Below are 24,379 nucleotides of genomic sequence, written 5' to 3'. Positions count from 1 at the left end.
TGTGACCGCATTATTGGCTCATCCCAGCTACCGTACTTCTGTCTGTGCAGCACATCTGGTGTGTGTGTCATCTCTCATACGTCAAAATCCAAGATTCACCTCACAACTGTGTCAACTGAAAGCTGAAGGCTACCAGAAAACTGGCCCATAACCCCTCTCACTGTCTTCTCCGGCTTCTTGGCTCCCCTTTCAGTTGTTTTTCTAGTTTCAATCTTCCCCGTGCTGCTGAAGTATCTGGCCGTATTCGAAAATCCAAGCCATCTACCTGTCAGTTAGATCCCATCCCGGCTGCCCCGGCAAAGGCCTGCTTATCCTCTCTGTCCTTCTTAATAACTAACATCGTACATTCCTACCTCACCCCTGGTATCTTTCTAAAATTCTTGAAAAACTGTTGATTCTCAGGTCCATGTTTAGATTTCCAAGTTCAACCTCTATGAACAATTCCAGTCTGGTTTTCGTCTCCTCCATAGCACTGAAACTGCTTTGATAAATGATCTCCTCGGGGCATCTGACTCCAGATTTTTATCCATCCATGATTCTCCTTGAGTGCAGCCTTGACACCATCTCACAACATCCTCCTTGACAGACTTGCCTCTACTGGATTCACTGACACTCCCTTGAATTGGTTTGAATCTTATCTCTCTGGCTGCACTCAGTTCATCCAAATCAAAACCTCCAAAATGTCAGCGGTTTCTACTCACTTCCGGTGTTCCCCGGGGTTCTGTTCTGGGGCCTCTTCTTCTTTTATGTAGTGTAACAGTGACAAAGCTGAGGTTCTCCTGATTGGCACTAAATCCACCTTGACAAAATCTGACATCTTCTCCACTGACATCAATAACACCTCAGCTTTTCCCTCCTGTCAGGTCAAGAGTCTGGGTGTCATCCTCAACAGCATAATGTCACTTGGTCAGCATATTTCCATCGACGCAAGGTCAACTAACCTCCGCCCATTTCTCACACCTGACAGCATCGCCACTCTTGTTCACGAGCTGCTCATATCCCACATTGATTACTGCAACTCCCTTCTGTTTGGTCTTCCTCTTAAGTCCATCCATAAACTGCAGCTGGTCCAGAACTCACAGAACCCCCTCCATTAATCGCATCACTCCTACTGTGCTTCTCACCTTTAAGGCCATCCATAACCTGAACACGTTAACTCACCCTCTTCTTCTTCTGTTCACCTCACTGTTCCATCCGCCCACCCGACCACGACGGGCTTCAGAGCCTCCAGCCGCTCTGAGCTGATTCCCTCCACACTTTCAAAACACGTCTCAAAACTCCTTAAACTGACATCTTCAGTCCGATGGGTGACATGTTTACTTTCCAGCCTGTTCAATTTCTCTGTTTTCAACAATTTTATACATTGAAATTGATTTAATGTTGCTTTGTGTTGTTTCTGTGCTTTCTATGACCTGTAAGGTGACCTTGGGTGTTTTGAAAGCCACCTACAAATAAAGTGTTTCATTATTATGATTCTTATGAGTATTAGGAATACCAGTAAAGTCTCACCCTGCGGTCTTCATCTGACACCAGAGCAGCAGAGCGTCTTTGGCCGACCTCTTCTCTTTGTTGTCTTCAGTCTCCACACTGATGTCCTGAATCTGAAAACACAAACAAAGTCAGACCTCCACACCTGTACAGGTGAGCGCACCACCCGTGTGACCTGTACAGGTGAGAACAGCACCTGCTCCTTAATAGCTCAGTCAGACTGAAGGTGGAGACAGCAGATTTTTCAGGTTTCAGCTGTTCACCTGTGCACGGACTCGACATGCTGTTTGCTGATTGGTTACGGCTGCAGTGCAGGACAATTAAATGTCAACACCTCATAAGTGGACTCTGCTGCACTCAGCTCATCATCTAAGCTATGAGGTAAGAAGCTGTATTCACAAAGTGAGGTGATGACATCACGTTTCCTGAATGGACATGACCGGTTGGAAGTGAACAAGCAGATCTTGATTCATCCAGCTGAATCTGCTCCTCTGCTGTCACATCTTGGTTTTATTTGATTCTGTTTGTGTTTGTCTGTTGTTCTGATTTGCGTCTGTGAAGCAGGTTGTGATGGACAAATCAAATCGTCATGTTATCAGTTTTGTTGATTAGGGATGTCCCTCCCTCTCTCAGACCACATCCTCTTATCCTTCAGTGTCAGCCTCTCACCATCCAAATGCAACCCTCCACGCACTGTAACTTTCTGTAAAATTAAAGACATCGACTTGGACAATCTGTCCTCCAGTATCAACAGCCTCCCCGGTGCTGACAGTTTTTCTGCCCCAGATGAGTTGCTCTCACACTACAACAACAACAGCCTCCATAACCTTCTAAATAATCCTGCTCCACTCAAAACCAGATCTGTGTCGGTTACTCTCTCTGCATCTTGGTCCACTCCCACTCTAAGACAGCTAAAGGATGTCAACCTGAAAGACTGTACAGGAAAACCGGTCTCACTGTGCACAAGGACCTGTACTCTAACCATATCCCACACTACAAAGACTGCATTTCTGAAGCCAAATCCATCTTTTCCTTCTCTTTTCTTTCCTTCACTTCCTCCTCACCTTTACTCCTCTGGTTTCTGTAATAGCATGCTATCATTTTTCTCTACAAAAACTGAACATATTTACCAGCAGCTTATACCCACCTCTGCTCCAAATTCACCCGCCCTGGTCCCATTTGCCCCCACCCATTCGCTCTCAGCATTCACCCTACCCTCAGTCAACGAAATCACCAAACTTGCTCAAAAATCCAAATCCTCAATCTGCCAGTTAGACTCCCTTCCCACCGTTCTTGTAAAAGTCACCTCCCCTCTCTGTCCCCCCTCATCACACCCATCTTACAACAGCTCCACTGGCTCCCCATCAAGACAAGACAACTTTATTTGTACAGCCCATTTTTACAAGCAGTTTGTCTCAAAGGGCTTTACATAACATCAGCAACATCCTCTGCCCTTCGACCCTCACATGGACTGAGGAAAAACTCCCAGAAGAACCTTTAACAGGAAACACTGGGAGAAAGCTCAGGGTGAGCAGCAGAGGAGGGATCCCTCACCCAGGACGGGCAGACGTGCAGTGGATGTTGTACAGGCATCACACACCAAATCAGCTATAAAATACTTCACTCCTCACCTTTAAAGCCATCCACAACAGTGCCTCACCTTGTCTCTTTGACCTCCTCCATGTTGCCACACCCTCCTGCACCCTCAGATCCCTCCATCTCGCTGCCCCCCCCCCACCTTGCTACCATGGGGAGCAGAGCAGCTCTGGAACTCACCTCCACCTGACCTCCGTAACTCTGACTCACTCCCTCATTTCAAATCCAAACTCAAACCCATCTGTTTAGACTGGCCTGCTCCCTCTGACCACTACTGCATGGAAGCATTGTACACTTTAAATTGTATTTTATTGTCTCTTATTGTTGTTAATTATTGTGTGTGTTTTTTATGACTAATGATGTAAGGTGACCCTGAGTGTCTAGAAAGCCGCCTATCAATAAAATGCATTATTATTATTATTATTATTATTATTATTATTATTATTATTGTTAACGTGTCAAACAGAGACTGCAGCCTGTTTGTTTGTGTTCAGAGTCGCAGCAGAGCTGAACCTCCTGCTCGGTCGGAGCTGATTGGATCTTAACCTTCATTAAAATAAGATTTTGCCTGTGAGGACGACTTCAGGGCAGAGGAGGCCCCCCGGCTGTGTTTGTCCTGCAGTAACGGCTGATTGGTCAGATACTCAAACATGCACAGGGAATTTCCCAGGTGTGTCACCTGGACTGGGTTTCCATGACGACGGCCTGCTGTCAGCATGAACAAGCCTGGACTTTAAGCTGAGCTGAGATGGTGGACCAATCAGAGGCTGGTTTGTTAATGAGTAGTAAAAGTGGGCGTGGCTCCGCCTGCCAGGACCGAAGAGTCCCGAAGACCTTGTCTGTTTGGTTTTTGAAGACTCTTTATTCAAGTAAACTAAAGCTAAGGAAATATTAATACTATTAAGAATATGCAGGAAATGAGGAGTACATGAAACACTTTCGATGATGTACTTTGTATTTATATTACTGAAATTACTGCAGTTGTCTGTCAACGTGACAGAAACTGTTTCACGTCAAGTCGTGTTGTTTTGCAATCGGACGTCACAGAAAGAAAACTACACTCAAACTCAACATAACAATCTGAGATCATCACATGTAAAGAAAAGTACTCACAGTGACAGAATACTCACACAGTCCAGCTGATCGGATTGGCTGACAGCAGCGTGACATCATTTTATCAATGAGCCAATCGTTTCAAACTGTCAAGCTGAGGGTTCGACTTTGCGTGAACGTCATGATTATTTATGTGATCTGATACTCACCAGCTACAGACGACGTATGGAAGAGTTTGTCATTACTGCCTCTTCAATTTAATTTAATTTAAGTTACTTTATTAATCCTAAGCTGGGAAACGACTTCTCTGCATTTAACCCATCACTGACTGAAACACACACAGGAGCAGTGGGCAGCACCAAGCGCCCGGGGAGCATATTGGGGGGTTAAGAGCCTTGCTCAAGGGCACATCAGCCGGCTAATGGGGGGTGGTAACATTATCACTCCAACACACTCAAATTTTTCCTGCCCGTTTGGTGGGGGAATTGAACCAGCGACCTACCGATCACAAGTCGCTTCTCCAACCTCTAGACCACGGCTTGAACCTCAAAGACAACCAAGTTATTAATTACTGTACTCATTATTAACCTTTCATTTCTAAAATTTGTTTTTCTTTTACGCATCAACCACGTGAGCACATCTGTCCTGCAGGAGCTGCTGCTGTTACCTGGAAGCGGAGGATGATGGTCCAGATGAGGCCCAGCGTCAGGCGGTGGTTTCCATCCACAATGTCATGGGAGCCCATGTTCTCCAGGTGGACCCTCTGCTCCTTCAGGAACTGCAGGGCCTTGTCCACATTCTCCAGACAGTGAATTCGCATCCGACCTTTGGTGGGCTTCGGCTGGAAGAAGAGAAAAGCCAGAGAGATGCAGTCAGGACTGCAGTTCCTTCCACATCCACCAGGTGGTGCTGTGACCTTCAGCGTCTCGACTGAATTCAGTGTGAGAGCAGGAAGTGGGCAAGCTGTGAGGCGTCCTCGGCTGGACGGCAGCCAGCGCGCTCTCATATCTTATCTGAATGCCTGAATCCAGGATCAAGGCCTCGCTGGCCCAAAGTCCAACAGGAGCAAAACAGGAAATAGGACGGACCTGGTTCAGCTGTGATGTGACTCCCAAAAACAACCACCCAACACTAACGGGACAAATATGATGTCCACTTCAGGCAGAAGTACTGTGTGTACTGTGTGTACTGTGTGTACTGTACCAGTCTCTCTCCTGACAGGACCTCCAGCAGTTTGATCAGCATGCGTCCATCTCTCAGGTCCATGTAGAGGTCTGTGATCCTACAGGACACTCTGGACAGGTGAGAGTTCACCCACTTAGTGAAGGTCTTCTTCTGCACCGCCTCACGCTCATCTGCGCACACACACACACACACACACACACATAGACAGGAAGTTAGTCTGAACAACTCTTTGTTAGCCACATTAGCCACATTAGCCAGTCTGTGGCTCCACAGCTGAGTAATGTGTCACCATGGTTACCACAAAGCCTTTCAGGAGAATATTCACCAGTTCAATGAGGTTTTAGCTAAAATAACTCTTTAATAAGTTGGTAACGGCTTTCAGCCCTGAGTGTTGACTGCAGGTACTCAGCCCCAACCACATGGGAGAAGTCTGCCTTCAGGACTTCCTGCCAGAAAAGTGACGAGGGAAGCCAACAGTTTGGTCACCTTCAGGCAACACAAGTGCGTCATGTCTGTGACTTCAGCAGCTTAACCTTCACAGGTGGGCTGCAGGTCACTCTGAGGTCCAATCAGTAATCAATAAACTGATCTTTGGCTTCCGGCTGGGAAGTCGTCCTCTGGTGCGCAGCTCTTTCACAGTCATTTCAGTGTTTGACCCAGAGGGAGCAGGACGTCATCAGCAGGAGGGGCGTGAGGTTCAGCAGCCAGCCAATCAGAAGCAGCTCAAACAGGACTTTCATGTACTGCTACACTTTGGAAAACCTTCAGCCGCTGCAGTCATGTTTTATTGTTGATCTGTAATCAATAGTTGAGAAGGCCCACACACGGCTGACAGTGTGACGCTCTGGGTCAGTAACACGGCTGTGACAGTTCAGGCCCCGCCCACTGACAGAAGAGATATTGATTACCGATCGATCACCCATCCTGCTGTCTCAGACTCACTCGTGCATTCTCTCCGTCTCAGAATAAAACTGCTGTAAGCTGAGGTTCTGCCTGCAGCCTGAGAAGACGCCTGCAGACAACACTGAGGGCTGAAAAACCGCCTGAAACTAAACTGGATCTGACACGCAAATTCACACGGAGGAGACAGTAACCATGATGACATCACAGGAAGCGTACACTGATTCATACAAAATAAAAGCTGTGAAAGCAGGGCCACAGTGACACCGTGTGGGGCCCCTGAGCAAAACGGGCCCCCAAGGCAGGAATCAGGTCACAAGTCACAACCTGTTCAGGCACCATGCAGAGTACCACAGTGTACAGCAGCGGGCCCCTGAACACCCGCAGGTTCAGGTTCTGTGGTGGGAATCGAGACCGCCGCTCCAGACAACACGTCACGGACCTCAGCCAGCAGAACGCTGCCTCGGCCGGTCAGATAAGAGCGGCTCCTTGGTACGTAATGTGGACTCTCGATCGCCACGACAACCATCAAGTCAGAGATCAGATCTCTGAAACGAATCAGTGATCTCATGGAGTCCACGAGGTCCAGCATCTGCAGCACGAAACAGGAACTCACTCAGAACTCTGACAAAACCAGCCACTCGTCACCATCCCAGTCTGACCAGAGCAACCAAAACCAGCAGCAGCTCGTCCATCAGCCCGCCCGCCGCCGCCGCCCGCCGCTGCGCCCCCGCTCGTCTTACCTTGCAGCTGTTTGAATCGACCCTCCAGCTGGTTGTAGCTGTGCTGCAGCTGAGCCGAGTCCACCGACGCCCACTCCAGCTCCATCACTGTCCCGAACGCTCGGCGCCGCTACGAAGAAACACGCGACCGGGCGGCGAGTCGGCGAGTCCTGCTGCGAATCAGCCCACCGACTCCATCGTGTTTGACCAGCTGACCTAAAGTTCCTCCATCCAAAATCCACTCGAGTTTCAGTCAAAATCCCTTTTTAAAGACCTGAACCAGCAAAACCCAAAAAGTCCTGACGTGTTCTTGAAGCGACCGGACTCACAGCTGAACGAAGACAGAAGACGTCCTCGTGTTCCAGGACAGGAAAGAAAACGAGTCCAGAGTTCAGAGTGACGCTCACAGGATGAGTGTGTGAGAGAGTGTGTGTGTGTGTGTGTGAGTGTGTGTGTGTGTGTGTGTGTGTGTGAGTGTGTGTGTGTGTGTATGAGAGTGAGTGTGTGTGTGTGTGTGTGTGTGTGTGTGAGTGTGTGTGTGTATATGAGAGTGAGTGTGTGTGTGTGTGTGTGTGTGTGTATATGAGAGTGAGTGTGTGTGTGTCCGGCCCTGCCCAGCACAGCAGCTACATGTTGCTCATTCTTCTTCTTCTTCTTCTGTTGCCTTTTCCTGCTCGCTGCTGTGACTGACTGCTCTGTTTCCCTCCACAGCACACACACGCAGCACACACACGCAGCACACACACGCAGCACACACACGCAGCACACACAAGCCCCGCCCACTGCAAACACACACGGTCAAAGATTAAACTGAGGGATTGGTGCAGCTTGTGGTCAGAGAACATCGAGGCTTCGGCTCAGCCTGTCGGTTTGAAATGTTTTTAAGTTTTCTGTTGAGCAGAGTGTGTCGATGTGTGTGTCGATGTGTGTGTCGATGTGTGTGTCAATGTGTGTGTCGATGTGTGTGTCGATGTGTGTGTCGATGTGTGTGTCGATGTGTGTGTCGATGTGTGTGTCAATGTGTGTGTCGATGTGTGTGTCAATGTGTGTGTCGATGTGTGTGTCGATGTGTGTGTCGATGTGTGTGTCGATGTGTGTGTGTCGATGTGTGTGTGTGGGGGAGAGCAGATTCAGTGACCAGCCAATGATGTTACAGCATGACAATGATGTCATCAGGGGTGTGTGTGTGTTTCCTTTCATTGTTCCTTCACATTCCTGACTGAAGGACAGGAAATGTGAAACAAACATCCTGCACACACACACACACACACACACACACGCACACGCGAGTCGATGATTTACGTGATGGTGACCTCACTAACAGGCAGCCAATCACTGAACTTCACAGTCATTCATTTAGCCAAATGCCCAGCTTGTTTCGCTGCAGTGTCAGAACCCGACTGCCAGCCCATAATAACCTCCCTCAACACCGTAGCAACCACCGTGACCAGCCTGATCAGCTGACCCACCTGATCCACAGACAAACCTCACCGGCGTTTGAACCGGTCCCCCTTCTGTAATGTCGGGGGCCGCTGGGGCCTGAGGGGCCGACACAACACTTCTTCCTGCTGTTCTCGGACAAAGTGAGCGTCAGCGGTGTGACAGGGGGACCCGAGCAGCTGATTGGACGGCCGTGTGGCTGAGTGGGCGGGGCCACCCCATCAGACGTACGGCGAATGTGTGAGAACTGAAGCTGTAAGCCCACAATGAGCGGAGGATGACTTAAGCATGCTAAGTCAGCACGCTAAGCATGATGGGAGGACATCCCTTCACAATAAAACACCTCTGAGCAAAACCCTTCAGAATAAAAGATCCGTGAATACAGAGGAAACTGGGAAACTTCTCGTGTGTATCTTCTCCTCCTGACTGACAGCTTGGCGGTTCAGCTCGCCTCTGACAGGATGTGATGTCATGTGACTGGTGACGGGGTGGACAGACGCCTTGTGTCTGGTGATTCTCGTCGTTTTGATTGGCTGGTTTAAGGCCGCAGACCGCAGAGAAACGCTGCTGAACGGCGTCTGTTTGGAAACCAAAGTTGAACTTGTGACGAGATGTCGACACGTTCGGACGCCGTGGAGCCGATGATCTGCAGGAGTCAGATGTGCTAATGACAAGTGAACTTCTGCACATGAGGGAAGTTTTCTGTGTGTGGGCGTTGACCACGACTCGTCCACCGGCGCCGCGCCAGTGCGACTGTCAGCAGGGGAGAAACAGGAAGTCACGACAGTTGACATGGCAACGTCTCGCAGCAGCAAAACATGTCTGACATCATCACAAGCATGAATCAAAGCAGAGACTGCGAGGAGTCTCCTCTACGCCATCCAACACGCCTCAGAAAGACGTGACATCACACAGAACATCTCGGCCGTGGGAGCGTCTTCACCTGGACGGCGTCAGCGTGTCCTGAACTCTGAACTCACCTGCAGAAACATTTTGCTGTTTGGCTCCTGTGATTTGGGTTTTTTCTGATCCTCTCAGTTATTTCCTGTCTTTGTTACAGTCCGTGTCGACTGTCCGTCTCCGTCCCCCCTCACTGAGAAGACACTAATGTGGGCTCCTACCTGCGAGCGCCTTGATGCGGGAGCGTTCGAAGAGACGGGCCGAGCTGTTCTCGTTGTCCCAGTCGTCATCCCAGCGGTTGTTGACCGTGTCGTTGCTGCTGTACTGCTGCTGCAGCTCCATGTGGTCGTACTCGGCGGCCACCGTCGTCATCATGACCTTTCGCCTCTGAAACGCGCCTCGATGTCAGCGGGGACGCGACCACATCGGCGGCTTCAGGCCGAGCCCTGCGGGAAGACACAGAGACAGGAAGTCAGCGGTGGGACATTGAAGTCCTCCACAACAACAACATCTAAAAGCAAACTGGTCCTCAGCAAGACTCAAACACTGAATGACCTCACATGAAAACACACAGCAGTACTGGTACAGTACAAGTACTGCATCAATGTTTTTCTGAAGTCCGAAAATGTCAGCGAAACATGTTTCAGAAAGTAAACATTTTCATGTGTCCACAGTATAAGTACACACAGTATGTATTTGTACCAATCAGTCCTTCCTGCGGATGCAACAGTCGCTGACTGAGTGCTTTTCTTAATGCATCAAACGTCCCATCAGTACACATTACTGTCTCCACCTCTGATGCATCATCATCATCATCATCATCATCATCATCATCACAGGGTCTGTGTGTGTTGGTGGTTTACACCTGCTGCATGTGAGAAGTCCGTCACATCCACCGCAGCCACACGGGAACCGATCAGCCAAAACGGTCCCGCATGTGCAAAAACCCAATGTTACACATCTGTAAGTATAAATACTAATCATATACTGTGGTACATGTGCTGATCATCAGCCTGCTAATGCGCGCGCACACACACACACACACACACACACACACACGGTCAGGACCGTGTGATGACATGTCCGTCCTGCAGAGGGCGCTGCAGTCTGTCTCAGGAAGTCTCACAGACGACTGAATGGTTTTATCACATTGAAGATGAAATATTGATCACATTTATCAGTCAGTGTGACACACACACACACACACACACACACACACACACCTCCTGCTGATGAGACGTTCACTGACTGGCAGACAGACCCTGAATCAGCTTCAGGAGGGAACTACAAACTGCTGCCAGTCAGGTCCTGTGAATCTGCAGAACTCACTTTACTTTGATTTTAGATTGCAGCAGCAGGGGCTCATGGGTAATGTAGTCCTGAGTGGCACTGACACAAACTGGATTCAGGATGTGTTTGAGCGTCTCTGCGGGCGGTGGCGTGCAGAGAGCTGCCACGCTGAGCTCCCATTGGCTGGTGGGTCCGCTGATCTAATGGAGGATGTAAACACTCCATCACATCACAGTTATTGGACTGAGCAGCACAAGGAGCCATTAGAGCACTCAGACATCCAGAGGACGTCCGGAGGGACCCTGCCTCCATTAAAGCACCGGACTTCCCAGAATCCTCTGCTGTGTGATGGAAACAGATCCGTGATCAGTCCGAGAGCCTGCAGCAGCAGAGGGACGACAGGTCGGAGGTCAGACGGAATAAAAGCTGCACTCGGGTCCAGCGTTTTCAGCGAGCAGCTTGAGAAGAGGATCAGTCTGACCTCCTCTGATCGCAGGAGCAACAACACCAGAGTGTCATTTTGTCGTGTTAACCTTCGAAATGAGCAGATCAGAGTAACCGCTGCTCGCTAACCGCTAACCGCTGCTCGCCGCACAGGCTGCTGAGGCTGCCGTGCACAACGCTGGCTGGCTGCTTTTATTCTGATGTTTCTTGCTCAGCACATCAACGTGCAGCGTCTGTGTGCTGAGCGGCATTTAGCTCCTTACTTATTTGTTTACTGCGGGTTAACTCCAGAAACAGAAACAGGATGTGACATCACATTGGTACGTGGATTCACAATAAAGTAACGGAGTGGAAGCTCAGATTTTGTCTCCAACGAAGCTGATGAAGTAACGCAGATCAGTCGCATGGAGCCAATGATGAGACAAAAGGCAAAACAAGCGCACCTCCAACTGCCACCAGTGGAGAACAATATACACCACCTGGACAAAAGTATGTGGACAGCTGAACGTTCCATCCATACGTAACAGTCACCACTCAGTCCTGTCCACATACTTATGGCCATATGCCATGGAGGCAAACCAACGCTTTGCTTTCAGACTGATCTGTTTGTTTTTTAAATGAGTTAATGGATCCAGTAAAGTCGTTTAGGATGAGCCAAAGAGCTTCAGTCTAAACAAATCAATTCAGTCAGCTGACTGCCGAGAAACGACTTCTCATTTGAATCACTTAAGAATATCCGACCTGTGACAAACTTCACACAAAGTAAACGTTACAAAAAGAAGACAAGGCGGCTGTTTGGACATAACAATAGAGCTCGTTTGTCCCTGAGTTCAGACTGAGAGGAGGAACAAACGTTTACAGGAAGCGCTGGTGGCCCCCACCCTCTCCCTCTGGGTTTCTGTCCGAGTCCACATCGCTCCACATTCCCCAAACATGACGACTGCCTGGTCTACAACTGCAGCACCACCCACAGGCCCCCTCCTCATGTGTTGGGTGGGGGTTGTTGAACAAATGTCTGAGCGTCTCAGAGCAGAAAAACCCTCTGAAGTAGCCTGAAACATTCCTCAGAGCCTGACAGTCACAGCTGAGGAAGCCGGCGACCCACAGACACGGGACAACAGGTGTGTGTCACCTGTCTCCCTGCTGCAGCTGCCCCATGTCCACCATCATGTCCACCATCACGTTAACATGTGAGCAGTTCAGTCGCAGCTACGACGTCAGACTGAGCTCATACTAATATTGATTATTGGTAATCAATGAGACTGATGACCGATGTTACCAACAGACATCTGTAGCAAAGATAAAATCTTAGTGTCAAACAACCACTGATGGGATGTAACTTAGTACACATTACTCGAGTACTACACTTACTACACAGGTTCTTGTACTTCAGTATTTTGATTTTCTGCTACTGCAGTACACTCATCCTAACTTAACGATAACTTTAGTCACTTCAGACAGTGCTGATAGGCTGTCACTGGTGATGTGTAACCAATCAGATCGTGTGATTTTAACTCACTCAAACCTGCTTTTAAAAATCAGGATCAAAAGCACTTTTATTCCACCTGACACACGGAACGAAGACCACGCCGAAGAAGAGAGCGACGCCACGCAGCTGCTGTCGGACGTTTAAATCAATTATTGATCAAAATCACCACTATAAATGACTGGTCTGAGATCAGTTACAGGTTTACTGCAGGACACAGCCCAGCAGCTCGATGAACAGACTGCGACTGTTTGTACTCCAGAAACAGCAGAAGAAGAATGACCTCACTGCATGCACGCACACACACACACACACACGCACGCACACACACACACACACACACAAACACGCAGAGTCATTTCCTGGTTGGCTGACCCCACCCTTCAGCAAACAGCAGCTCCATCACCCTGAGCAGATCCAAGCAGAGAGTAAAACACATGAAGACTGAACGTGTTGCTGTTTCAGGACCCAAAATATCCACCGTTCAATAATAGACGTGAGTCAGTCCTTAAAGGAACATTTCAACATTTTTCTTCTTCTCTTCCTCTGAGAGTCACAAGTTCAGACTGAGTCCACTATCAAGTTGCTGCATGCTAAATATGAAGCTACAGCCAGCATGCTTAGCTTAGCATACAGACTGGAGACGAGGTGATACGGTTAGCTTAGCATACAGACTGGAGACGAGGTGATACGGTTAGCTTAGCATACAGACTGGAGACGAGGTGATACGGTTAGCTTAGCATACAGACTGGAGACGAGGTGATACGGTTAGTTTAGCATACAGACTGGAGACGAGGTGATACGGTTAGCTTAGCATACAGACTGGAGACGAGGTGATACGGTTAGCTTAGCATACAGACTGGAGACGAGGTGATACGGTTAGCTTAGCATACAGACTGGAGACGAGGTGATACGGTTAGCTTAGCATACAGACTGGAGACGAGGTGATACGGTTAGCTTAGCATACAGACTGGAGACGAGGTGATACGGTTAGCTTAGCATACAGACTGGAGACAAGGTGATACGGTTAGCTTAGCATACAGACTGGAGACAAGGTGATATGGTTATGAGATAAACGAGATCTGATCACAGTGAAAATAATAATAATATTATGATCAGTAACATTAACAGGCAGAAACAGGAGGGTCTTTCAGAGGGTGTGTTTGAAATGACCACCTGTGACAGGAGGACCAGCTGAACTGAGGACACTATCAGACACCTCTGACTGTCTCTGTTGGAGGACAGAGGCCATCTCTTATAGTCCTGGGAATCATGTCTCTGCTCAACGGGTCCACATCTTCAGCATAACATTTAAAATGTCACAACTGATTCAGTCGGGTTCAGCTCACACACTGAATCCAAAATGCGACCCAGAAAAGTACTGACACCAGAGGACACAGACACAGGAACATTAGATTCAAACACAGTAACGTTTCTGAAAAATGTTCTGCTCATTTTGATTGCAGAATACACCCAAGGACACTCATGTTCTCCATGTTCTCTGACAGAACATCTGGAGAACACTCTTTGGAGGTTAACAAACATATTAAATGTTTTCTTTACAAAGGTTTACAACCACATAGGAAGTGTTAGGGAATGTTCTCCTGAGGCATTTAGGTCATCAACACGGGCAGTACAGCAAAGGAACACCAGGGAACGTTAGGAGAATACTGGGATTCTCTTGAGTTGTTTGTAGAACATTCATGCAAACATAGAACCTTTACTGGTCTAACTGGTCTCAGGAAAGATTTTACACTTTCATGCCTTTAAGGATATTCATTTGACATTGACAGAACATTGCATACTAGAACCTTAAGGAAATCTCCAAAGAGCATTTTTCCAACGTTCTACAACAATATAGAGTACCACATTGTACTGACTAATTTTAATCTAAATTAAGTTACTTTATTAATCCCAAGCTGGGAAATTACTTCTCTGCATTTAACCCATCACTGATTGAAACATAACCACTCAAGAACATATGGTGGAGGTTCCCTTAAAGTTCCTGTGTAACAATATGAGAACATTCTTTGTAAACTGTCACTAGTGATCAGTTATAATTTTTTTTTTATTTTATTGGCATTTGATTAATTAAATATTGTCTCCCTTTTCCACAAAAAGAATGTTTAAACTGCTCATTTCATCAGACAGAAAGTCCATTTGAAAATAAAACACTCAAACATAAAACTGCTGAAAAGCAGCAAACTGTGACATAAAAGAGCCTGAAGTCTTCATTAAACAACTAATTACTGATTCTCATTTAGCCTGTCGTGCTCAGAAGAAAAGCATCCTGTGGTATTTTCTGACTTTTAACAACTTTGATGAAGTCTGGTGCTGCACTCTTTCTCTAGGGGTGGGGGTGGGGGTCACCACACGGTGCCCGGGACCCCTCCTGGGCTGGAGCCTGCCCTGCATGACAACATAACGGTTCTGCCGAGTTACTCAGACCTGCAGATCAGGAACCTGAGACAACCTCAGTGTTTCTGTCCGCAAGGAGGAGCGTAACATCGGTCAAACGTTCCCGCAACAGCTTTTCAAAACAAATATCCGGGGTGTTTCAGAGACGGGGGCCTGCCCAGTCCAGCTCCTCACCCCCAGCACCATCCGCCCTGCTGCCTCTGTTTTCCAGCATTTTCTGCTCGGCGTTCAGTCGGTGTGCGTCCCGGCCTGCGGAGCCTCCCCCGACGGGGACTGCAGCCGCAGGTCGGGCTCATCCCGCTCAGCTCAGCCGAAAAAATCTGCCCGCAAACGCGCCGTGGAGGGGCGTTTAATGGCCGAGGCGCTCCGGTGTGTATTGTCCCGAACACACACATTAACACACACCACCTCCTCCACCTCCTCCTCCTCCTCCCGCGGCCACGCCTGTTTTTGCGTCCATGCATGGCGCACCGTTATTATCCTCCATCCTCCGGCCCAGACAAATGGCTGCTGGCGGGAGGGACATGCGGGCTGAGGCACACCGCAGCGCGGCTACAGAGAGCCGGACGGGCCGGGAGAGGCGACCGAGCCTCGGGACGGACTCGGAGCTCCGGAGCCAAGCGGCCGCAGTCAGTCCAGTCTGCTCCGACATGAAGCGGAGTTTGCGGAGGAACCGACGCTTCAGTGTGTCGCTCGGCAGCTCCAATCACAGCCACAAAGGGCCACAACACAGACGGAGTGGAGACACAGCAGAAGGCAGCAGAGACAGAAGAAGAAGCTGCTTACCTGCTCAGAAGATCGAAGCGAGTCTCCAAAGTTCACCTGAGATGAAGAAGAGTCCGCAAACTGGCATCCGACACGGAGAGGACAGAGCGACAGACAGGAGGGAGGGAGCTGCTGCTGCTGCAGGGAATGACGGGAAAGAATCCGCACTGCCCTCCCCCTCCTCCCTCAGCCTCCTCCCCCTCAGCCTCCCTGCTCAGCGTCCTGCCTCCTCCCCCCTCCTCCTCCTCAGACTCAGTCTTCATCAGTTTGGGTATAAATCAAACTGAGATTCTGGTTTTCATCTTTAATTTCTCTCAGTAGAGTTTGTGGTTTATGCTGCGTTCAACGACAACTCTGAACTCTAAACAGCAGGTTTGTGGAAACAACATGTTAAAGTCACGGAAGCGCCCCCTACAGGCCGAAGACTTCATTACAACCTCCATCCCGATTATTTCACTGCTCTTGCAGTCAGAGCACGTGTCGTTTGTCCTGAAGGTGGCGCTACAGGAGACATCATGGAGTCAGGGACATGTAAAGGGATCATCCTGTGGGGAGCAGGACTGTTGGACTTCCTGGACACCACAGGAGATAAGAAGTGATGTCATGTAGGTGGGCGTGGACCCGTTCCAGCAGCAGAGCTGATGAATAATGAAGGAGTTTAATGGACCTGCAATCATCAGCACTCAGCTGCTGTCACCACTGTGACTGCACTGGACCACCAATCAACTCTAATTTCATGAAATCAGCTGCTGAGGCTCATGGGTAGTGTAGTATTCACCGCACTGAAAATGCAAGAGAAAAACATGGAACATCTCTGCCTGTCCTGGCCATCCAGTGAGGGCAGGTACCTCCTGACCATCACTGAAGTCCGATTGGTCGATGAAACCATGTTGCTGTTGTGTAACGTGAGCCGAGCTGACAGTCAGCACTGAGCCCATTAGAGTCTCATGGAACACTTTAATGCTGTCTGATGGAAAACACTGAGGCTAAATGAGAGCTCTGATTGGATAGACACGCTCAGAGTGCATCGGAGAACACGAGTTACGTACCTGAGTGCACTGCCTGCTGTTTTCACATTGATTCTCAGTCTGCCGCACGTCGAAAAGAAAAACAACACAGCAAACGCACACATGTTGTTATGAATCTTAGCTTAAAGGATCAGTTCGCCCAAATCACGAAAACACAACATTCTGCAGAGGTCTGGAGAGTAAGAGAGCAGAAATCGATTTCTGTCAATAAAAAACCCTTCATCTTCATCTTCATCATAAAATATCCCCATGGAAGTCACAAATACACAATGAAATGTCAATTAAGTCAAAATTCTGAGATCGCATCATTTATCTCGGTCAAAACTGAGTAAAAAGTTTACTTATCATCTCAAAATTTTGAATTAACAAACACTTTTAGTTTCAAGGCTACGTTTTCTTTTTTCTTTCATTCTTCAACAGAACTGGACGTCCACAGTCAGGACGTCCAGAGGACACAAAGTTCAGACTCAGGGCAAAGTTTAGTGGACACTGAAGACGTGAAGGACTCTGATCAGCCGTGTCCAGAGCTGATTCGAAGCAACCAGCAACACGTTTCACAAGTCCTTTTTATTATCTTTGTGATAAATAGAACATAAACGACGGGCATCACAGATCGCTGGGAAAATAAAGACTTCATCACAGAGAAGGAGACGAGAGACGGGCAGCCGTCAGAAGTCCAACCACTCCGTCATGTAGATGCAGTTGGATGGCGAGATTTCTCCTCCTTCGTGACAGTCGTCAAACACCTGCAGGGAGGAAACACGAGTCAGGGCTCCATCACAAAACACCCTGAAAACTGGTCCCGGGTGAAGTCTGTGTTACCGGGCAGAGTCCGCAGGGCGTCCTGACGAGGCCCGTGGGCTGGAGGACGGGGTTGACGCCGCGGTAAAGCTTCATCTGTCCGTCTACGCTGCCCACCGTGCCTTCCTTGGCGGCGATGATGGTCATCTCCACCTTCCCGTCGTAGATGAGCGTGTTTAGGATGGTCTCGATGTCGTCCATAGACAGATCCACCTGGAGCCAAAGACCCGTCAGTAACAATCAGAGACACAACGAGCTTCTGTTTGTCTGTCGGCTGCTGTCCTCCCTATGTTAAACTGATCTCTTATCAGCTGACTGCGAGATCTGACCAACAATTTGGGAGCCAATCAGATGACAGACAGTTAAATCGCTGATCGTCCAGTCCAAGGAGGACTGAGGGTGAGGCGAAACCAGTTAGATTCAGATATGAAGGGACAACGTGTGCATCAGCGGGTCATATGGGTGGTGTGTGATGTCATTGGAGGGGGCGGAGTCACCTTGCTGATTCCCAGCTCACAGATGTACTTCCAGACTTCATGCGAGGTGGCGAAGGAGCTGTTCCTCTGAACCATGGGACTCTGTTTGCTGTCCCTCGCTGCCTCAGCCTGGACACACGGAGACTCAAGTCTAAGGGTCAGGTGACTCGAACAGACAAAGTTCTTGACTTTGGACTTGTTTTAGCACTCGTAGTCTGCTGTCTACATCTACCCCCAGCAGTCATCAATGGGCTCCACCTTTACCAGCTGCAACATTAACCTGATGAACAGATTTCTCTGAAATGGGCCATTCGGCACACTGAGTGCTCTTACTTTGGAAGTTAAATTTTGACACCAATACTTAAATTAACTAAAACATTAATGTATTTCTCTATCGTATTATGAGTACTTTTATTGAAGTGATAGTCCACAGATTGAAAGATTATCAGGTGCACATTTATTTACATGTTGAGGTCACTGTGACTGTGCTGCCACCTGCTGGTCTGACTGATCATCTCAACTCTTCACAAAGTGAAAATGAGTCACTCTGACACGTCATGCTGGGGAGTTTCAAGGATTCTTTTTTTTTGTCACAACATTTCTTAATTTTGCAATGTGGGTTGTTAAAAAAGTTTTTTGTACCTTGCTCTGCAGGAACTTGAAGCACTGCTGGTTTAGAACTTCGACAAACTCTGACTCGAAGTCCTGGTCGCTGTACCAGGCCCCACCTGTCACCGAGCGGTCCGGCTGCAGGTTGTACAACATGTACACCTTCTTCTTAGACGCCTGCAACAACAAACACGGACCAGTCAGAGAGCAAACCTCGTACCTCCACAGGATCCGGAACGGAGACTCGTTCCTGATCCTGGTCTGATGTCGAGTCAGCGTGAGCCGTCAGCTCAGCAGTCTGGAACTCACAGCAACGGATTTGACGGCTTTGATGAGTTTCTTGCTCTCCAGGTTCTTCAGGATCTTGTTGATCTCTGTCAGAGGAAGGTTGCTCTTAAAGCGGATATCTCTGCTCCAGATCCCTGCGGCACAGAACTACACGTCAACAACACGTCATCAACACGTCATCAACACAACAACGACACGTTTGACAACACGTCAACAACACGTCAACAACACAACAACGACACGTTTGACAACACATCAACAACACGTCAACAACAAGTTTGACAACACGTCAACAACACAACAACAACAAGTTTGACAACACGTTAACAACACATCAACAAGTTTGACAACACGTTAACAACACGTCAGCGTTTAAGCGTTGAGTCTTATTTGGCTGCTGTCTCGTCTGAATGAAGTGTGTTTTTTAAATTCTCGACATATCTTACGAACTGCACCTTTACAGGGAAAGCTGCTCTCAGGATTTCCTCGCTGTAGTCGTTCTGTTCACACCGGACATGAGCAGATCTCGTAACGCGATCGACAGCCTTCGTCGAGTTTCGGTGGTTTTAAAACTCAATCACTCTTATTGGATCAGCTAATTACTCTGCTGAAGTTCAAATGAAGTTCTGGGAGTGTTTGTGTCACAGAATACAGCGATGCGTTCAGGTCCGGTATGAACGGGAAGATCATGAATCGTGTACAAAGTGGAGGCAGCAGTCCTGAGTAAACAGTCTGATCTGTGTGGTGTCTCAGGTGTTCTGCTGCACTGTTCGGCTGGGGACTTTAACCATGTGGAATTAGAATCAGAATCAGAATCAGAATCAGAAAGACTTTATTGCCATGTAAGTGAAGAGGTTTCACATTACTAGGAATTTGTCTTGGTGATTGGTGCATAGAACGCAACAAGTAACATATAATAGAAGAACAAAATAAAATAAAATAAAATAAAATAAGGTAACACAAAATAAAATAAGATAAGTAAAATAAATATGTTTCTGGAGGTAGTTCAAAAGTAAGGTAGTGCAGGGTGGAGTATAGTGCAAGTGGGTGAGGCAGACAGTGCAAATGAACAGCAGGTGGACAGTGAATGAGCAAAACCAATTGCTAAGGTGCAGGGCAGCATGTTAGTCAGTTGTGTTCAACAGTCCAACAGCACAGGGGAAGAAACTGTTCTTGTGGCGTGAGGTTTTGGTCTGAATGGACCGTAACCTCCTGCCTGAAGGTTTCACAAAGAGAATTAAAAGCTGTTCTCCCCAAATTCCACAAATTCATCAACTTTCCAACCAGAGACTATAATATTCTGGACCAGGTCTACTGCAACATCCCAGGGGCATACAAGGCTGTAGCAGCTCCTCACTTGGGCATGTCAGATCACATCTCCGTGGAGCTGATCCCTGCCTCCAGACCTCTGATTTGCAGGACCAAACCCACCACCAGAAACATCCAGGTGTGGACTGCGGAGGCTTCCTCAGCCCTACAGGACTGCTTTGAGCACACAGACTGGGGAGTGTTCAAAGCAGACGCTGACCTGGACGAATACACGTCAGCTGTGTTGTCCTATGTTCACTTCTGCACTGATGCTGTCCTACCCACAAAGACAATCACGGTTTTTCCTAATCAAAAACCATGGGTGGACGGCACAGTGTGGCCCCTGCTAAAAGCCTGGGATGCAGCCTATAGGTCAGGAGATAGGCTGGCTTACAGCAGGGCCCGGAAAGAACTGAAAAAGGGCATCCAGCTGGCTAAACACAGGCACAAGCAGCGCATTGAGGAGCACTTCAATGACAACGATCCACGTAACATGTGGAAAGGCATCAGGACCATCACGGACTACAAGCGGAATGACCAGCAGGTCAGCCATGACCCGACCCTACCTGACACCTTAAACAGCTTCTTCGCACGCTTCGACTCTCCGAGCAGCAGAAGAACTGCTGACCTTCCTCAGCCAGAGGTGCAGCAGCAGCCTCTCGTCCTGCAGCTGCACCAAGTGACCTCCGCTTTGAGGAGGATCAACACCAACAAGGCTGCAGGTCCAGATAAGGTGTCAGGAGAAGTCATGCGCTGACCAAGTGGCAGAAGTCTTCCTGGACATCTTCAACCTGTCCATACAGCTGTCCATGGTCCCTGTGTGCCTGAAGTCGTCCATCATTGTGCCTGTGCCCAAGAAATCAACCATCACCTGCCTCAACGACTACCGACCTGTCGCTCTGACCCCTGAAGTGCTTCGAGAGGATCCTCCTGAGATACATCAAGGACGCCATCCCCGCTGGCCTGGACAGTCTGCAGTTCGCCTATAGGGAGAACCGTTCTACGGAGGATGCCGTCTCGCTAGCACTTCACACGGCCCTGACTCACCTGGAGCATCCTAACACCTATGTTAGGATGCTATTTGTGGACTTCAGCTCACTGTCCCCCCGGACATGTTGGCCCTGAAACTCCACAACCTGGGTTTGTCAGACTCACTCTGCTCCTGGATCAGGGACTTCCTCACCAACAGGCCCCAGGTGGTGAGGATAGGGGAGTCTACATCAGCCCCACTGATCCTCAATACTGGCACGCCGCAGGGTTGTGTACTCAGCCCTGTCTTATTCACACTCTACACACACGACTGCTCTGCTATCCACCCCACAAACATGGTCGTTAAGTTCACGGGCGACACCACTGTGGTGGGTCTCATATCTAACAATGATGAGACCCACTACAGAGATGAGGTCCAGAACCTGACACAGTGGTGTTCCAGGAACAACCTCATCCTGGACATCAGCAAAACCAAGGAGGTCATAGTGGACTACAGGAGGTCCAGGAAGACCGATCACGCTCCCGTCTGTATACTTGGGGAGGCGGTTGAGCGGGTGGACAGCATTAAGTTCCTGGGCGTCCACATTTCCTCTGACCTCTCCTGGTCAGTGAACACCTCACACCTGGTGAAAAAGGCCCAACAACGGCTCTTCTTTCTCAGGAAGCTGAAACGGACTGGACTGTCTACTCAGCTGCTCATGAACTTTTACAGAGCCACAATCGAAAGCATCCCGTGTCTCAGTGTGACTGTGTGGTATGGCAGTTGCACAGCACAGGACAGGAAGGACTTAGCCCGGGTGGTGAGGACAGCACAGGGGATTGTGGGCTGCAGTCTACCAGATCTGGACTCAGTTTACACTGCCCGAGTCCAGAAGAGGGCAAGACGCATTGCCACAGACCCCACCCACCTGGGCAACAAACTGTTTGTACCGCTTCCATCAGGAAGGCGGTACAGGAACATTAAAACCAGCACCAACAGACTCAGGGACAGCTTCTTCCCCAGAGCTGTTAAAGCAATAACCCCCATACAGTGAAACACTCACGTCCCACCCCCATACAGGACTTCACACACACACCCTCCCCCGTCTATCTGCATACACACACACAGCATACACATAGTCTGGCACTAAGGGCACTTTATCTACCTCATTTTGTATTTTATATTTTAATATTTTTCTTAAGTGTGCAATTTTAATTTTCTGCTGCTATTTATAAGTGTGCTTTCAAATTTCGTTATGCTTGCACAACAATCCTGCCGACAACGAAATGCCATTTTGGGGCAGCCGTGGCCTAGAGGTTGGAGAAGCGGCTTGTGATCGGAAGGTCGCTGGTTCGATTCCCCCACCGGACGGGCAGGAAAAGTCTGCTCCTCTGTGTGTGTTTTACTGCATGTTGCGTGTGTGTGTGTGTGTGTTTCAATCAGTGATGGGTTAAACGCAGAGAAGTCATTTCCCAGCTTGGGATTAATAAAGTAACTTAAAATAAATAAATAAATAAAAGACTCTTGATTCTTTATTACCTTTGTTTCCCGCATCCTCGATGATCTGATAAACCAGCTTCTCCTGGTTGTCTGAACCTTTCATCTTACTGCAACACAACAACCACAAACAGGGTTCACATGCACGAGCAACACGACGACTCGTCTGTGTGTGCGCTCCGCAGGGGACGTCAGGTGTGTTTACCTGGCGCTCTGTGTGTCCTTCATCCTGTACAGGAGGCCTGAGCTGTTCCTCAGCAGGTCCAGCTGACCCTGGGGCAGGTGAGTATGACATCATCAATAACCAGAAACATAAACACCGAGTGATCAATCAGCAGCGACGTCATCATCATCATCATCATCATCAGACTGACCAGTGACAGCAGCTTGTTGATGGCCATGGCTCTCTGCTGAGGCTCCAGGTGAGGCATGTCGTTCTGAATCACCTGGTCTGTGATGCCATGAGGAAACTGCTGACACAGCTCTTTGATCCTGCAGCTCGCACACACGCACACACACACACGCACAAAACAAAAGAATAAACAACACTGACTAGTTTCTTCATCTTAACCAAATTGTCAACTGTCTGTTTTGTTTTACAATCCGCGTCTAAAGTCAAAAATCATTCTCATCTTCCCACAAAGTCATCCAATACTTCAGCAGCTGACTGAACACATTTTGATTGCCAGCTGGGCTGAAGCAGATTAAATGACAAAACGACAAATGAAGAATAAATGATTTTATCAGAAAAGTTTGTTATTTACACAGCAAACCTGTCAGCCAGGTTACATCAGCCTGCCCTGCTGTCTTACTGTGTTCCCGCTAAGACAACCAGCACTGATGCTGGGACATCCCGTCTCATTTGGACGTGACTGAGGTCAGGTCAGACATGAAAACACCAAGCAGAACGTTTACCACAGAAAACCTCAACACTGTGAGGATCTTCCCTCCTTACAACTCCGAGGGCAGTCCGACAGCAGCATCAGGTTTTACTCAAATTAACTGAGGTGGCTGTGCGGGCTGACTGCCGAATTTACTATAAAGTAACCACGGTTCAGAAAATGTATTTACTGACGACATGTGGCCTGTGTGGGGGTGTTACTCCAGTGAACGCTAAATGTGAGAAAATGTGCACGGAGTCAGGCCCAGAGTAAACAGCACCAGGCTCAGCGGTAAAGCTCGCTCACGGCGCCTCACTGACCTGTTCTCAATCTCCGCGGGTTCCGAAAGGTTCGTCTCCTTTTTCACTTTAACTTCCGCCATTTTAACTTTCCTCGCTTTAGTGTTTAACTCTGTAGTTTTTTGATTTCTGTTCGCAGTGCTTGACTGTCGGTCGCCCTGTTAGCTTGTGTTGTCAGACGGGCGGACATGCTAGTTCGGGGTCCTCAAACGTTAGCTGTCGGCCAGGGCGTCCTGAAAACTGCCTGTTACAAAATCCTACTGAGGAAAAATAAATGATTAAGTAAAAGAACGATAATGTCGACACATATGTGTGTCTGTTATGACTGTTATCCCTTTTGTGTGTGAGAGTGTTTGACTGCAAACAGCCCCATTGGTATTTTGTTTTTAAGTAAAGAAAGACTCGGTAGTGTGATGTTATCAGCATGGACACAGCAGTGCAAGAGAAGAAAACTTTCACAAAAGAACAGAAGCCATCTTTCAGCGTTTAGTTGATTTAATCAAAGTTGCACTAATATATAAAAAGCTTTTGTGTT

General features: G+C 48.4%; 2 protein-coding genes across 3 annotated transcripts in view; both read right to left on the bottom strand.

Annotated features, from left to right (window-relative positions):
- LOC124052860 (spectrin beta chain, non-erythrocytic 1-like) overlaps positions 1–15,864 on the bottom strand; it is a 31,379-nt gene extending 15,515 nt beyond the window's left edge. Inside the window, exons 1-5 of one of the 2 annotated variants that reach the window (XM_046377601.1) lie at positions 15,709–15,864; positions 9,506–9,730; positions 5,341–5,492; positions 4,805–4,978; positions 1,510–1,601 (exon numbers count right to left, since the gene is read on the bottom strand). In XM_046377601.1, coding sequence (XP_046233557.1) covers positions 1,510–1,601; positions 4,805–4,978; positions 5,341–5,492; positions 9,506–9,659 — 572 coding nt within the window. In that variant the 5' untranslated portion in view covers positions 9,660–9,730; positions 15,709–15,864. Of the gene's footprint in view, positions 1–1,509; positions 1,602–4,804; positions 4,979–5,340; positions 5,493–6,965; positions 7,386–9,505; positions 9,731–15,708 lie in introns of those variants that run through there. The other variant, XM_046377610.1, reaches the window with a different exon arrangement.
- Positions 15,865–17,189: 1,325 nt separating this feature from the next.
- polr3f (polymerase (RNA) III (DNA directed) polypeptide F) lies at positions 17,190–24,092 on the bottom strand. Its single transcript, XM_046377668.1, has 9 exons — positions 23,866–24,092; positions 23,039–23,156; positions 22,870–22,937; positions 22,707–22,774; positions 18,911–19,023; positions 18,635–18,778; positions 18,014–18,121; positions 17,538–17,729; positions 17,190–17,461 (listed from the first exon to the last, which is right to left on the bottom strand). The coding sequence occupies exons 1-9, from the start codon at positions 23,925–23,927 to the stop codon at positions 17,384–17,386; spliced, it is 951 nt and encodes a 316-aa protein (XP_046233624.1). The 5' UTR covers positions 23,928–24,092; the 3' UTR covers positions 17,190–17,383.
- Positions 24,093–24,379: the final 287 nt, after the last annotated feature.

Source organism: Scatophagus argus, chromosome 2, assembly GCF_020382885.2.
Source record: "Scatophagus argus isolate fScaArg1 chromosome 2, fScaArg1.pri, whole genome shotgun sequence".
NCBI lineage: Eukaryota > Metazoa > Chordata > Actinopteri > Scatophagidae > Scatophagus > Scatophagus argus.
This window is presented reverse-complemented; position numbering and strand designations above follow the sequence as displayed.